The sequence below is a fragment of the Aptenodytes patagonicus genome, chromosome 3 (assembly GCF_965638725.1).
Source record: "Aptenodytes patagonicus chromosome 3, bAptPat1.pri.cur, whole genome shotgun sequence".
Taxonomy (NCBI): Eukaryota; Metazoa; Chordata; class Aves; order Sphenisciformes; family Spheniscidae; genus Aptenodytes; species Aptenodytes patagonicus.
This window is the reverse complement of record NC_134951.1, coordinates 30,554,139-30,570,598: the sequence shown is the minus strand read 5'-3', so window position 1 is coordinate 30,570,598 and position 16,460 is coordinate 30,554,139. Positions and strand designations below refer to the sequence as shown.

The 16,460-nt window shown below is 36.7% G+C and overlaps 1 protein-coding gene across 3 annotated transcripts in view; it reads left to right on the top strand.

The window, feature by feature from the left end:
* KHDRBS2 (KH RNA binding domain containing, signal transduction associated 2) overlaps positions 1–16,460 on the top strand; it is a 420,140-nt gene that overhangs the window by 205,759 nt on the left and 197,921 nt on the right. For all 3 annotated transcript variants that reach the window (XM_076332985.1, XM_076332984.1, XM_076332986.1), the window contains exon 4: positions 334–480. In XM_076332985.1, the coding sequence (XP_076189100.1) occupies positions 334–480 (147 nt within the window). The remainder of the gene's footprint in view (positions 1–333; positions 481–16,460) is intronic.

Sequence of the window (16,460 nt, the reverse complement as noted above, 5' to 3'; positions counted from 1 at the left end):
TTTTGTTGTTTTGTGAATAGCTAAGATTCAGACAGATTAATGCAGCTTTTCCATTATGGATTTAATATTTCAGTACTCGCTTCTGGAGTATTTAGCATTTTTTCACTGTGCTGATTAAAATCTGTTGTATATGATAATTATGCTGGTTTTATCATTCAAACACTCAAAATTGATTTTTAAATCTTTAAGTGGCTTGTACTAGACTTATTTCTCAAAGGGTTTAGAAGTCTGCTTATAGTATGTCCTTTTGTCATGTTCTCTGTAAATGCTAAATCAATGCAAAATTAGTAGATTCCCAGTTCTAAAAAAAAAAAAACCTACCCTTTTTCATAGGAGGAAGAACTAAGGAAAAGTGGAGAAGCCAAATACGCGCACCTGAGTGATGAGCTTCATGTATTAATTGAAGTGTTTGCTCCACCTGGGGAGGCGTATTCTCGTATGAGTCATGCCTTGGAAGAAATAAAAAAATTCCTCGTTCCTGTAAGTGGCTTACAGCATTCTTCTGTGACTGGTTATGGGTTTGCTGCATTGAAGTTGTGCCTTCTTTAAGCTTAGCTCAAAAGAAAAAAAAAAAGTTCTGTTGAACATTCATCTTTTATTCTTTCATCTCAGAGAGATGCCAAACAGGCCATTAATTGTCACAGTTGATCCCCTGATGTATTTTCTAGATGTTTTATTATTTCCGTTTTTCATTGCTTTTTGCTTTCCTTTCTTGGTTTTTGGAGGGAAGGGTGAATTACTTTTTTTTTGTGGTTGCAGACATTAGTCATTACTGTGTGAGTACACTTTCAAGATTTTTGAATATTTAAGCCTGTAAAAACATTTTTGTATATGTAATGATTTATCTAAATATCTTGCTAATGAAGTTAATGAATTTCTTGTGGAGCAAACAGCATGAGCAAAACATTCCTCAGACATTTCTGTTTAGACAGCTCGTCGTGACTCAGACCACAGTTTAGCAATCCTCCATCAGCTAGGAGAGCGCAGAAACATACTCTAAAGCTGGGAACCTTTTCAGTTCGATTTGTTCTAAATATATCACTTTCTGAAATATTTACCTTTTTGTCTATCGATTTTCCATCAAACTCTCTGAAATTTATTTTCTCCACATTTATATAGTATTCCATGATATTTTCATACTTAAAGTTTGTCCTAGAATTTAAGTATATGCATACTAAATACTAAGTAAAGGTTGCTTTGTGTAGTGCTAGAATTATGTGAGTTACCAACCGAGGTCTATCCTGAGACTATTTAGCACTCTAAAAATGTTCAGAACTTGCATTCCTTAAAAAAACTGTAATGGGAGTTTGTTTCTATTTGTGATAAAAAAATGAAGTGCAACAATTGTTCATATCTCTCGATAATAACAGAAGTATTCAATGAATGCCTTTTTATTATGAGTAACATGAAGCCAAGATAAGAGATGTTCAGGTGAGGCATACGCGTATTTGCATGGCAGAACTTAAACGTTTTATTTGGTGTGGGCTTCTTGGCAGGGGAAAAGGAGAATACTTTTGTTATTGAGTATTATTACAAGTACAATATTTAAGTACAGTATTTAAAATGTTCAAATTTTTTAGAACAACTAAACTTTTTTTTAAGAATACCAAATAAGTAACTTAAAATTGTTAAAAACAAACAGCTGGGTATTTGCTTTAAATAATAAAGTTTATTGGCACCAAGTGAGTGCCTGTAAATGAGCTACATTTTAAACAAGTTGACTCTATCTTTCTGATTCTCCCTTTCCATCCCCTTATTATGCTTCCAGTTTGGGAACGCTGGTAATAAAACACTATTTCAAATTCTGAGAAATAACCATGAGACAAGAAAGCATTTTTTTCATGATTTCTGACTCTGTGTTGAACATACAATATGAGGGACAAGTTAGGTCAGTGTCGTAATGCTGGCAACATAACGTGGAATGACATTTTGGCTGCAAGTTAATGGTGAAGATCTGCCAAGCCATAACACTGAAAGAAAATTTATAGTTAAGTAACACGTTCCTGAAAAGTCTGGAGTGTTATAGCTAAAAATGGTAACAGGACCAATTACAAAGATTGCCATTCTCTGTCCTTTGGATAACCCTATTTCCAGTTGTTTGTGACTTTGCCAAACTTTAATTGGTTTCTGTAAGAGGTTCCTGTTTAAAGTGATCTTTTTATGTCCTCTTCATTCTGGAAGAGAGCTCCTGCATTATAGCATGACGCAGTGATGATGGTACCCGTTCCTATGCCCCCTGGATTTTTAACATTCATTATGTATTCTGAGAAAATCTGTTCTGGGTGAATAGGGGAGAGAGAGCAGTGTGTGATGAGAGCGGTGTTAAAATTTGTGGCATGTTGCTGTTGTAAATATTCAGCATCTGCGCAAGCATATATTTTGTGTGACACATTATTTATTGATAAGGATTATATGTATTTTCCAGCACAAGTATAATAGCTACACTGGAGGAAATATAAAAACAGGTTCTTTGTTGCAGGATCTTGATCTTGGTTGGCAGCAGCAATAATCACTCCAAACAAGTAACGATTGTACTTTATGACTTGTTTGTTAGTTTTATCCCCCCTGCTTCATTTCAGATTTACAACAATTTACAAAGCAATTATTAACTGGATGGTTACAACATGTGTCAAGGGGTTTACACTCAAAAAGATTGCACTAGATAATTTCCTTTTTGTTCCCTATTTACAGCATCTCTTGAATTTGTTTTATGGTGTTTTGTTGTTTATAAGACCTAATTTATTGCAGCAGTGAATACTAGACTTGCATGACAGGGATGAAAGCAGTAGAATCTAACAGTTTTATTTATACCAAATCAAGGATGTAATAAACTATTCAAATGAGTTTTCCACATTGCTTATGAATTTTGTGAAGTTTAAGTGAAATATTGCCCTCAGAAATTACAGTGATTGTGTCAGTAAGATGGAAGAATGTTTTTATACTTTATCCGTAAGTTTTAACAAGACTGAATTTTAAAATAAATGCCTAGAAAATGTAATAATAGAAAAAGAGAAAAATACAGAATAGGACTGAGGAAAAAAAAATTGAACGTTTATTAACTGAAGCAAAGTTTTAATGAACAAGTACTTTTGATTTAAATGTGATTACTTAATTTTCACCTTCGACCTTGCCCAAGAATAGTATCAAAACTTTTACTAGTGAAGATTTCACCTCCAAGTTAGGGGTAGAAACTAAGTACTGCTATTTACACTGGCTGTTCCATATGTTAACACGAGCAGGCAGCTCGGCCTCGGGTGGTGCGTTGGGATCCCTCCAACAGTCATTTCAGTGACTGATTGAACCCCCAATGTCCGCAGCCTTCAGTAGTCCGCCAACTGACACACTTTTAAAGCCAAGCTGCTTCATTTACTGTCTGCTGCTTCCATTTTGCAAATGGCTTGAGGTCTGCGTGGGAGCTGCCATCGGGTCGTTGCTAACTGGTGGATAAGATTTATTTTGCGACTGACTTTGCTAGATCTTTTGTGGGTTTCATGCAAAACTTTGGCTTTTGGGGGGGGGTCTTATAGCAATTACTAGCTAGATATTGTGCTCCATTTTATTTTGATGTTTGCTCTCAATATGAAAATTTTAATATAATCGAAATATGACAGATCAAAAGACCCATGATTAAGTAAAGAGGATTAATATCTCAGAGTTTTGAAATACAACTGCCTGCTCCTTTTTTTTTTTTGGCAACCTAATAAAAATAAAAACCAAAATGTGCTCCCCCAAGTCGAGGTTTTAGGGTAAAGATCAAATTTGGAACTGATGTTAACGTAATGTAAGTTATCCAGTGTTAGCTATGTGGAAAGTACAAACAGTAGGGATGCTTAGGAGGAGGACATGTGTTTTGCAGATTCACCTCTGTGGCCAACACAGAGTTGATAAAATCCATAGGTATCTGACTGCCAAGTACTTCTGACCCCAAACTGCCAGGGACCTAGGTCTGGGTGAGGAACCTAAGGCTGATGTTATGTCTCAGTGCCTCAGAATGGGATGCAAGGTCAGTGAACTAGAAGGGGAGATTGTTTAAAATGGCCGATATGGGGGGGAGATAGCTTAGAAGCTTTTCAAGCTCTGCTGATTTTAAAAGGTTCATAGCTATTAAATGCTGTGAAACTTTCTTCACCATTAATGAGCAATGAAATGCTACATCATTCTTACCAGATATGACTATATCATTCTGATTTACTTCCAAACGTACAAATACATTTTCTGAAGAAGCTATTATTTCCATATAGTAAGGGGCTATACCGTCTTTAGGAGTTCTGTATTTCTTCACACATGCAAAATCTTTTTCTGATAACCATTTTTATCCCTTTAAGCAGAGCATTTTTATTTGACATGGTTAGCATCCCTTGGGACGAGGAGGGAAACAGGTACTGATCATTCATTTTATGTGTGAGTGCTCTGTAATAGGGAGCTATTATGTAGAGGGCAGGTTGCAGCTGCGGTGACACGACCACTCTAAAAAAGATTGTTTACAACTCTGCGGTCAGAAGATCAGAAATTGAACCAATTACCAATGTAAGAGCTGCTGTTCAACTTATTTGCATACATTTTCCTAGCCAGTTGTATCTGCTTTAAATTGAGCCATATTGGCAACACTCAAGTGCTGGGAATAAATACATGGTCATTTAATGCAGTCCAGTTGATGGACGATCGCTCGTGACCATCTGCCTGTATACCTTAGTATTTTCTGAGGGTGTTTATCAGATCAGATCAGATCAGATCAGATCAGATAAGATTCCTTTATTAGGAATTAGTGTGGTGAGGCAGCAGGTGAATGCAGGTTTTTATGTTGTTGTTGTGAATTCAACAATGTCTTCCAGACTGTCTTGTAGATACCTAAATCTCTTACTGAGTAGTTAACTTCAATCCTTTTATCTCACCTTGCTTCATACCATTGATTAAAATAATTTTCTTACCAATCATTTAAGAAGAATAAGCGTTCTCACTAATCCAGGTTCCAGCATCAGCTCTTCAGTCTTCCTAACTAAAGATGGAAAATTACTGAGGAAGAAGAGCCTTTCAGTGAAATAAAAAGTTACTAATTTCATACTGGAAGTTATTCATACCAGAAGTATGTGTGAAAAAATTGAGATTTGGGTGGAATTGAAAGCAAACTTTGATACCAGTTTGTTTCAGTGGGAATAATTAAACAATCTTAAAGTAGAGTTTAATCCCTTGAAGGTCTTTATCTAGCTAATGCTTCAAAAGAAACTATTTTGCTTCAAACATACATTTACTGTATATGTAGTAACTCATATATACTACAGACCAAAGTTACTAATGATCTGTTATGCCATGTTGTGCTGGCTATATTGTAGTATACACAGCACACAGTAACAATTTTTTGTCAAAACACAGTTTTGACTGGTTTCTAACAAGTATATGTAAGTATATGACATTTATTTTGCACATTTTTTATTAGCCATCTGAATTTCTTCTGTGCTACAGTACAATATGAAATCTCTATTTGCATACCATTTCACACTCCATGGTTCTGTAATCATACTTTTGTTTCTAAATCAGCTATATTACTGGGGGGGGGTGGTGTCAGTCTTTTTGTCCTCTTTCAAAGAACCTCAACAGGCAAAATATTTCCCTAACTATGACAGTGAGCAGTGGCCCAGCTCCATCTCTAAAAGAGACATCTTTTATACCTGTCAAAGTAAATAATTTATACTTGCACATTCTGCAAAGATACTTGCAGTAATAAATAATTACTACAGTAATTATTTAAAAACTGATAAGGAAATTATTTGAGCAGCTGTTTCAGTTGTGCTGGCTTCTGTTTTTCCAGTGTGGAACATCTCTGGCAATTTCACACACGAGTTTTGATAATCAAGGAAAAAAATTCAAAGATTCTGTCAAGGCCTAAAATGTTGTAGTGCTTTACCTCTTCACAGTTTTTTTTCCTAAATGTTACTTATCAAATTATTATAAATATGTTCAAACGCAAGTGTACTCAAGAGAGTTATCATAACTTGTGGACAGTGGTTCTTGACTTTTTACAGACTCTGGAGTTTTTCTTAATCATGATACTGGCTGATTGAGCAGCAGCGCTTGCGTAGTTTAAATCACTCATTTTAAGTTTGATGAAAATAACCCTAAAAGCTGTCCCTCAAAGTGAAGGTTTGGAGGTGGAGACATACACTAAAATGGCCTTTTGAATTGAAAATTAAACTCCAGTATTTCTCAACTGACTGAATTTTTATGTACTTACTGATAAACAGTATTGACTACTGGTTCTTTCTGCTGTGAAGCTATAAAATGGATAGCAACACACAGAGCACATAATTCCTCAAATGTCTTTAAATTTGTGTCGTGACGAGTGGGTCGCCTGTTGGCATGCCAGACCAAGTATCTTTTGCCTAGGCTTAGCTGCCCAGCTGCTTCAAGGTGGTATAGCTACTTCACAGCCTCACGTGGGCTTTAAGGGTTGATACTCCCACTCTGAGTGGATTAAGACCTTTTTAGATATGCCAGAGACATATTTAATCTGTGAAAGCAATCCCTTGGTGATCTCTCTCTGATACACAAAGGGATCAATATAAAAGGCTCAGCCTTATTGCCAGAGCCAGCCCTTTGTTTTGCCTTCAGATTAACTGGAGACATTAACCTGATCGGGGATTTTACGCTGACGATGAATCTGAGCATACTACTGAGACTTGGCTGTAGTTTAAAGAAATATTTACAACTTGCCTGACGAGTCTGTATTCATCAGCAATTTTATAGGCTTGTCTTGCTGCTTCCTCTTGCTAGGGTGTAGGTTTTTCACGAGTGGCAGATCAGAAGCAATTATTTGGGTGTAGGTGATAAAATTCATGCAGAGAAATTTGAATCCTACAGTATTGCGCCTAGTTTCTTAATAGCAGGTCTGTAATATGTAGCAAGAAGTTGGCTATGGTATTGCACATTAGTCTGTACAAACCCCTTCGCCTCAGAGGGACCATCAGACCCTCCTACACATCTGGCATTTCATTTAAGAGCTGCGTGTGTGGGTACAAATTTGGCCAATCAACTCATCAGTAAAGGTTGGGTTATTTGACCCAGTGAAGAGGCTGCAACTTCATGGTCTGAAAACAAAATTCCATGTGGTTCTATATAAAAGTAGGATGAAAAGCATATCTAAAATAATTGGTTTTCATGTAAAGAATTACTTTGTAATGATGAAAAACAAATGTGCAAGATGTTGTTACGTGTTTCTATCATATATACTAGTCTCTTTTTCTTATTCAGCCATCAGTATGAGGAAAGAAAAGGACAATATTGGGGTTATAAATGTAAGACTGAAAACAAGGAGATAAGAGTTATTTATTTTTGTTCTTTCAAGGAATTGGTTTGTGGCTTAGCCAGGTTACTTTATCTCTGTTTCACTTATTTCAGCAAAATGACAATGGGATTTTTGAGGTTTAATTCATTTGTGGAGGTAGACTCAAATAAAAAGTTTCTTTTCTTGCTTTAATTCAAATTGAAAAGCATACCACTAATAATACCCCGGCAGTGTGTTGGGGTTTGGGGTTTGTTTTGGTTTTTTGTTTCTTTGTTTGTTTTTTAAAAAAGGGGACGAGAGAAGGTTTTGGTGCCATTTTTAAACTGTATATCTATTTATTTTTAATGCAGCAAAGGTCAGTGTAGCCAATTCTGAGGATGACAAGTTATGCTCGCTTAGGAAAGCATAAAAGAAAAAGCACAAATACAGAGTAATCTTTCCTCTGTTGTGTTCTTTCAGTTCCAGCAGTCAAAAATTGAATCTTTTCAAGGCTATATCCAGACCATCTCGCCTTATACCCTGTGGTAGATTTTCCTTCTCTTCCCTGAGCTTGTCAAATGCTTTTTTGAACCTTAGTTAAGTTTTTGGCCTCAGAAAAACATCAGGTGGCAGTGAGTTTGACAGTTCAATTATGCACTGTGTGTAAAAACAAAAACAAAAACCCAAAAGCCCACTTCCTCTTGTTTGTTTTAAAGCAGTTGCTTAACACTTTATGAGGGCCCTCATCTTCATGCATGGTTAAGCAGTGGATAATCTTACACCAATCCTCACTCTTACATTCTTGTGGACTTGTTCCTTTTCTTTTGAAAAAAGAAAAGCCTCCCATCTTTTCTTGTACAGAAGTGGAGGCAGCTCTGATTATCTGTCTGACATGGCATACCTCTGACTGTCCTTTCCACGTCTTTCAGTGTCTTCCTTAGCTTACCCCTTTTTTTTTGTTGGGATGGGATGGCCAGGATGGCACACAGTAGCCTCATCTCGGCAGTCAAGAAGCAGTACATTAATGAAATGGATCTTCTGTTATTTTATGGTTTAGTGTCAGGTTTTCTCCTAGTACTATCTACCATTCTTCCCACTTGCACTGATTTGATGTTTTACGAATAGCATTTGTAAAAAATCCAGAGCATCTTTCTTGAATGATAATAACTAATTTAGACCTATTTACTTTCAGTATTTTAATGTTTATCACTACTTAAGTTTAATTATTTTCATATGCATTCTTTTGCATTTATCGACACTCAATTTTTTTCTGCCAGTTTTATTTTTAATAATTGAGTATAATGAGAACTTTCAGCAATTCTTTGCATAACCTTTAGATTTTATTGCCCTGATTAACTTTAAATGAAATGTTGTCACTTCACTATTCAATTTTTTTATATAATTTATAAATATGATGAGCAGATTTTTTGAATCACTCAATAAACTCTTCCCCTCAGAAAACAGAAAATTATAAAACCAGCCCAGCTATTCTTAAAATTCTTTCTCCTATAACCAAAGAGAGAATTATTAATCAACAAGGTGCTCTCTCTTACCTTTTGACAACTTTTGGTGTGGCTGATGAGAGTTTTGATCTCCATCTGTGGAGATCTTTAAAAATGGATGTCTCATTTGCTCTGTGCCGTGCCACATGACATAAACCTGTTCAGAAATTATCTGTATGAAGGATAAAGGTACATTCATCCATAGAATGAACTTCTACAAGACCAGTGACAACAGCCTGAATACATCCAGTATGTGCAAATACAAGAAGGTTTCAGTAAGTAAAGGATATATATTTGTATATATTCCTGATGTTTTGAAAGGTTTAAAGTTTCCTAATGGCAAGGAATAATATGGCAAAACTTGATTGGCGTGAGAGATTTTTAAAAGAAAAAATAAGTTCAAATATCAAGTTGAAAAGAAAAGATTGTTGGTTGACTATGAAAGCAGCTTTCTACAGAAAAACAATAACTTTAGTTTAATACATTTTTGGTTCAGCCTCAGTGATGAAGGGATGGCAAGAACTTACAAACAATCACTGTATAAAAATCAGGAAAAGATGCAGAAGACAGATTAATAGCAATTAAATTTATAAACTAAAAATTCCATATTTAATTGAATAGTTGTGATGGAAATATGTGGCCGGCAATGCAATGATAATACAAATGAGTTCAAGGAACATTAGAAATAAAAGGAATCCTAAAAAAGATACAGACTTCAGTCCCTGGAGATGGTAACTTATCAATAACATTAATGATGCAGAAAAAGCAGAATGTTTCCATAAATATCAGTTGTGTAGCTGGAAAAATATAAGATGGTGTAGTTGTATCTTACCGAAATGATGCAATACTTTGCAGTTACTAGTACAGTAATGTTAATTTTAAGAAAACCTCTTTAGAAGAAAGTCAGGAAACTGGAGAAGAGGTCATAGTGTGCTGGTCTGAGAGCAGTTCTGTGAGCAGCAGAGGTAATGAAGGCTGATTTCTAATGGCTTCGTGTCTCATGTTTGGATTTTGGAGGGTCAGGTAGGGGGTGTGTTCTCTGTCTGAAACTTTTATGTATTCCAGACATTCACAACTTCATTCATTTGTGAGGGGTTTTGGTTGACCTTACGTGGGCATTTGCTCTTCAGTAAGGGCACTAACAGTATCTTCCTCACCCTTCTGGATGAGCACTTTCATGAAACTGGGAAGGATTGACTGTTTTAGGACTACGGGACATCTGTCAGATACAGCTGGAGTTGACCAGTGAGTCAAAAGTTAATTGGGTTGGAATGACAAGCAGTGGAATAGAAACGTTGGCCAGTGAAAGAAAAACTTGCTGTAGCAGCATGACTATGTGGTGATTATGCTGTGACCAGCCTGACACCAGTCCTTCACTGAATAGTCGGGAAAGATTGCAACTTATAAAAAAATTGAGAAAGGAATCTAACCACTGCTTTAATGTTTTTATGGCTTGATAAAAATAAATTTGTCAACAAACCTGATTTCATATTCAATGAGAAATTTTGTGGATAAAATTAATTGTGTTAGTGACACCTGATATTCCTGTAAAAATCTATCACTTGTATGATGTAAGTGACAGGGCTCAAAACTTCTTACTAAGAAAGTTTCCCTAAATAGGTGAGTCTGTAGCAGTTTTCTTAAGGAGTTGGTATGTGAAACTTCTTTGTCTATCAAACCTGGTTTGTGTATCAAATTTTGAAGATGGAGATTTGCATCTTGATATTAGATTATTTCATTTCAGCATATTCCTCTTTCAGCACAGCAGGTTCCTTCAGGTGAGACCTACAGAGGGGCACAGGTGGTGCAATACTTAGACCGTGTAGCAAAATCTGTAGCCATTGAGCGGGTGAAGAGACGTCTTGTGTGAGAGTGGTGCCTCAAAGTGCATCCCCAGCCATCAGCCCGCTTACGCTAACATGTAAAAAATGCTGAGAATTAGGATGCGTCTTATATCCTGCGTCCCTGCTAGGTTTAGACACTTTACTTTGGAAACATCAAGATGAGAGGCATACCTCCAGGTAAAGTAAGCGTGAAACTAGAAAAGGATTTTAATAAGAGAGGAATCGTTCTCTGGACCTGCCCATAGTCCATTGACTACAAAGGGAAACCATTGGTGACTTAGATTAAAACGAAATGAAACTCTCATAGGTACATAAGCCTTTTTTTAAAAGAAAGTCTATATGAAACGTAATCTTTCTGGAGTCACATGATGACACTAGAGTCTAGTGATCAATTTTGTTCAGAGCTGACTGGAGGCCTTATGGAGAAAGAGGAGTGAGGCAGTCTGGTACCCAAAGCTGGAAATCGGAGTCAGTTGGGAATGATGGGACAGAATCTCACTAGTGACTGGAGGCAGGAGCTCATTCAGAGAGGAAGGCTGAGGGTAGATGCAGAAGTCAACAAAAGCATGCTCAAGAAGAAGTATCTCATATTTCCTATTTAAATGACTTGAGAACAATTACTATCTACCTACTTGCTTGCCATTTTCTCTCAGCTGTTTGAAAACTCTTTGATGATGATTACATTTCTTAGTAACTAAAGATGGAAAAAAATTGGAACTCTCTCCTTTAGACATGCTAGAACAAGATTTGTGTCTGTTGGACACTAATTCAACTTCAGCATAATTTTCATGGCTGCATAACTTGTGAATGACCTGGTGAGTAACAACTCGGTCACAGCACTGTTGAAAATCAGAGTTTTTAGGGCCAGATTGGAGGAAGTAAGAAATTTTTGGAAGCAGGCAGTGCAACAAGCTTGGCCGGATCTGTGGCTATTTCTGATTAAGGTACATACTTACATTTCTGTTTGTAATGGATACTTAGCAGAGTTAGCCTGAGCAGGATAGTACAAGAAGGAACTAGAAACAATGGAAAGTCCTTATTTTTCAGAATTTTACTTTTGATTGTTTCGTCACTTTTATAAACTGTGTTAAAATTCAAAAGTAAGATTTTGAACAGTAGTTGACCCCAGGCTCTTAATTAGGCTCTAAGATTACGGTAAAATGAATAGACATATACTGTCCGGGAATTGTCAGTGGGACAACTGGTAGGGAAACACAGGCAGAAGGTGATTTTTTCCAACCAGTGAGGGTTTCAAAAGGTCATGGAGAACTTTGCAGAGAAAAAAAAATATCACTTTTAGTGACCATTAACAGCTGTTCATTGTTTTCATTATTTGCTTTACATCATTGTTACTTTTGAGGAAGTGAATAAATAATGCTTTGCTCTAAAGACACTATTTCTGAGTTGCTTTAATCTACTCACAACTCCCTAGCCTGATTTCCTTAGGTGCCAAACACATGTGGGCCACTGAGCTACAACAGAGGGGGAAAAGCAATCAAGAGGTGTAAAATAACAGTAGTTACAGCAGGTTCAGGAAACCAGAGCTATTATCTCAGAGGGGCTAAGAAAATCCTCTCAATGTCAAAAAGGGCGATTGCATATGTAACATGGTGCTAAGTTACATGATAAACAGCTATAATCTCTGCCCAGTCATTATCCTTAAACTGATCAGTTGAAAATCGGTGAAAGAAACCAACGCTAAATTAAACAAAGATTTTGCTCTGATTTTGATTGAGATTTCTCTTCTGTCTATAAACACATCAGAAAGACAGATCATGCCTTGGGTATTGGCTGGTCTATGCTTTTCTGTGTAACTTGCTTTGAAAAGCACTTAATAGATTTACGTCAGTCTGTAAAATGAACTGCATCCAGGGTAAGAGCTTGCATACCAAACTGAAAGCAGGTGCAGTTAAAAACAGAGGTGATACAAAGCTCTGAAAAATATTTGTGCAATGGGAATCCTGACAGTCTGCTTTACTACAGCATCTTCAATGTGGTACAGTGATTCATGTCATAAAATGGTATGAGTCCCAGATACGTTATTGCATACCTGCATGAGAATGTGGTTTTACCACTCCATCTGCCTCTCAAACAGTATGAATATGTTGCAGTATGTTTAAAGAGATTTCTATTTAATTTGGTTAATCAGCCTTCACTCACAGCTCAACTTTTTGCATGGTCAGAAATCATATTTTCTGCTGGAATGCAAAAGCCCATTTTGCTTCGCAGTGCAATCATGTGTTGCAGTATCACTTAAAAAATAATTTCTCCTGCATCACGTATCAAACTAAACAGCTATCTGAGTCACATCCGTATTATTAAAATGGCAAACAAACAAAACCTGAACGTATTTCATTTTCTGCCAAACCCTAGCCTGTTTTTATGTAAATTACCATATCCAGGGGCCATAGTCGAAGGCTATTTATACAGTATATCAATTAAATCTTGACTTGTACTTCAGCCCTTTAATCAGTTCTGAGCTAGAAGTGATTTTATATAGTTTAAGGCCAGAGGGAACAGAGAATCTACATTGAGTTTGTGTATATTATTATACATTATTATAGTGTATGTATTGTGTTCCGTATAAAGATATATATCGCTATACTTATTAGAAAGTATATTACTATAATATAGTGTAGTCTATTATTATATAATGTTAGGCTGTTAGATTTCATCCAGCTACCCTTATACCAAGACCACCAGATTTAGTTGCGCATCCTGCTCTCAGGTCATCCAGCTGCTCTGCACGACAAGTACTCTGCTACTGCACCCACAGCAGGTGAGGAAAACTACCTGAATGAGCCACTGAGGACTTTTATTTATGGAAAAATGAATCTTTCCGAGCAGTCTGATCAGAGACCGAGAATCAGGAAGGGAGGGAGAATCCCTTTTTGATCCTAAACCTGGCAGTTTTCTTTCTGTGTACAGGAGTAAAGCATTATGTGATGCACCTGAGAGATTTCTCTCTACTGGCATAAACTGACTGGTGTCCTGTCCCTAAGGGTGGCAGGTTTCTTGTGGCTCACAGGTATTTCTGGGGAAAACAGTTATAAGGATAGGAAAGAATGCATCTGCCTGGTATCCTGGTGGGGTCAGAAAGGCTTCTTGACCCTTCTAAGCGACTTATGCACATCTTTCTTAGGCATGTATTGAGAGCGATGGGAATAATCTAGGCAGTTCTGTGTCCCCAGAACTTGCGAAGAGGAAATCAAGGGAGAATTTATAGATTCACAGATTCTGAAACTGGGAAGTACGACTCTTCCCTTCGAGCCTCAGCCCACACAGGTGGTAGAATTTCTCCTAAAAACTGTACTAAATATATGTTTCAGAAAGATATCAAATCTCACTTCAAGCGCTCCAGGTGATCTGGAGTTCATCATCTTCCTGCTAAGCTTTAATTACCCTTACTGGTAGGAAACTATGCCTATTTTCAAGGTTGGTGCTTTTTTGCCCCTAAATTCAGTTTCCAGTCAGTAGTTCTGTGTCTTTGCCGCATTAAAAGCACCTCCTGCTCTCTCCAGTTATTGGGTATCTCTTTGGGTCTCCAGAGAGAGAGAGACAAAGAAATCAGATGTTTCCTCAAACCAGTTCTTCAGTAAACAGAATATTGTTGTTAAGCCTCATTTCATAAGGCTTTTTTTTTTTTTTTTTTGGGGGGGGGGGGTGTCTTGAACTAATTTCCTCAGCCCCTCCTTGCACTCTGCAGTAAGTCTGAATTCTGGACACAATAGTCTAATAGTCTTATGTAGAAATGGAACTGCACAGACAGCTCTTCATTAGACCCTTGATCATAATACCGGCTAAGTAATGCTCTCCAAACTAGTCTCTCCTCCCTAAGACATTCTACATATACTGTTCACAAATGTTTTCAAAATGTATTTGACTGCTTTCTCATGTCAAGTCTTGAATCCTGACCCTGTAGTCAGAAGAGCCACGTAGATTTGTGATAGTAATTTAGCCTTCACATTTTTACCACCCACTAGTTTACAAAGCAGTACCAAGAAAGATTTGATATAATTGTCCAAATAGTAAGAATATTTAATAGTGTTGAGCCAAGAAGTGATTTCTGAGGACGTTGCTCTGCATTTTGATTTCTCTCAAATAATAATAATTAAAAAATAAATATACCACAATGCCAGCTTGCAAATCATTCAGTGTAATCCCTGCTAATTCCATCTCAGTTTTAAATCAAGACAATAAGTGATAAAAAATTCAGCTGAGGTGCTGGATCTGGAAATGATTGCATACAACGGAAACAGTCTCGTCCTATTCTATTAGAGAGGTAAAACTTTCTATCTACATCAGCTGGGATAAATAAAACCTCAATTTTCATTGCAAATACAGAACTGAAACATGAGTTAAATGTCTCAGTCTTTTCTGTAACAGTATTTACAACTTAATCTAGAAACAGAACTCTGTTCGACCTACATTTTCGAGTGGGGTGGGGGAGAATTGAGGGGAGTAATCATATTGTATTTCCAAATGCCTGTATGTTGCCCTTGATTATACTGATCACTCTCATTTCACTGATACCTTTTGCTTCCATTATCAGTCACCTACGTTGAAAAAATACTTGTCCATCCTTTTTACTATCATTTTTACGTTGTTTTTGTTCTGAAATAGGCATTTAACCTAAAACAGCTTATTGCCCAGTGCTGCCTTTTTAATATCTGCGGCACTTGGGTTATGGGGGCAGCCTGCAGGATGCTCTTCAACAGGTCCCAGCTTTCAATAACACTTCTGGCTGCAGACTCACATTCCCAGACAGGTATGCCAAGAACAACTCCAGTTTCAAAAAGGTTAACCCTTTTAAAATGATGACTCTATTCCTGATACAAAATTACAGAAAACATATCAAGATCAGTGTGTACCTAGGCATCAATGAATTTTCAAGTTGAGCCTACACGTCAGGATAGTTTCACTACTGACTTGCTCTACATTGAACTCAGACTTTTCTTTAGGCAATGACAACCTAGCCTGTTTTCGCAACATTATAGTTTTGTTTCAGTTGCATGTTATGATACTAGCAGATATCCCCAAGATTAAGTCGGTCCCATTATATACTTTTTTTCTACCCATGTAGTAGGAGCAGAAGTTTAAGGAACATTTTTTTTTCTTGCACAGATGAAGTGGTCTGTAACACGTGCACACCTATACTCCATCCCCTTCCTGAAGAAAGCTCTAACTTCTATTATCTGAGGGCCTGAATCTTCTCTTGTGAACACTGTCCTTGAAGTAAAGTACCATCTTAGAATCATAGAATCATAGAATCATCTTCCTGTCTCCTCTTTTCCCACGAGATAGTGCTTAAAAAAAAGGATCTTTTCTGTACTTTGTTTTGGGTACCATTACATACTGTGCTAGATCCCACCACTGAGCTTCTCACTGAGATCCTCTAATCTGATGTTTGCCCCATCTCTCCCATCTGGAGATGGGACCACATATAAGGCATAAAAGAATGGAGAAAATAAAAATAACGGGATGTGAAAGTGAAAGGAAAACCAAGGGGAATAAAGAAAATTAAATTAAATTAAATTAATGGGAAAAAAAAAAAACCAATGATGAATAGCAGTAGAAAGATACTATCTGTGGTTCCAGCATCTATGAAAAATGTAGGTGCCTTAAATTTTGTTTAAATTTTCAGGAAAAGTAGTTTTTAAATCAACTGTAGCATAAATATTTGCAGTTCTTTTAGTTATGAAAAATGAATTCCAAAGTCTATGAGAAAACAATACTTGTTTATATTATTTATTTTTATATTTTTCATTTTAAGTGTGATGGAAGCATTTCATAGGAGGGCATAGGCAACAACTGGTAAACTCCACATAAAAATTACACATTGCATTAATATATTAA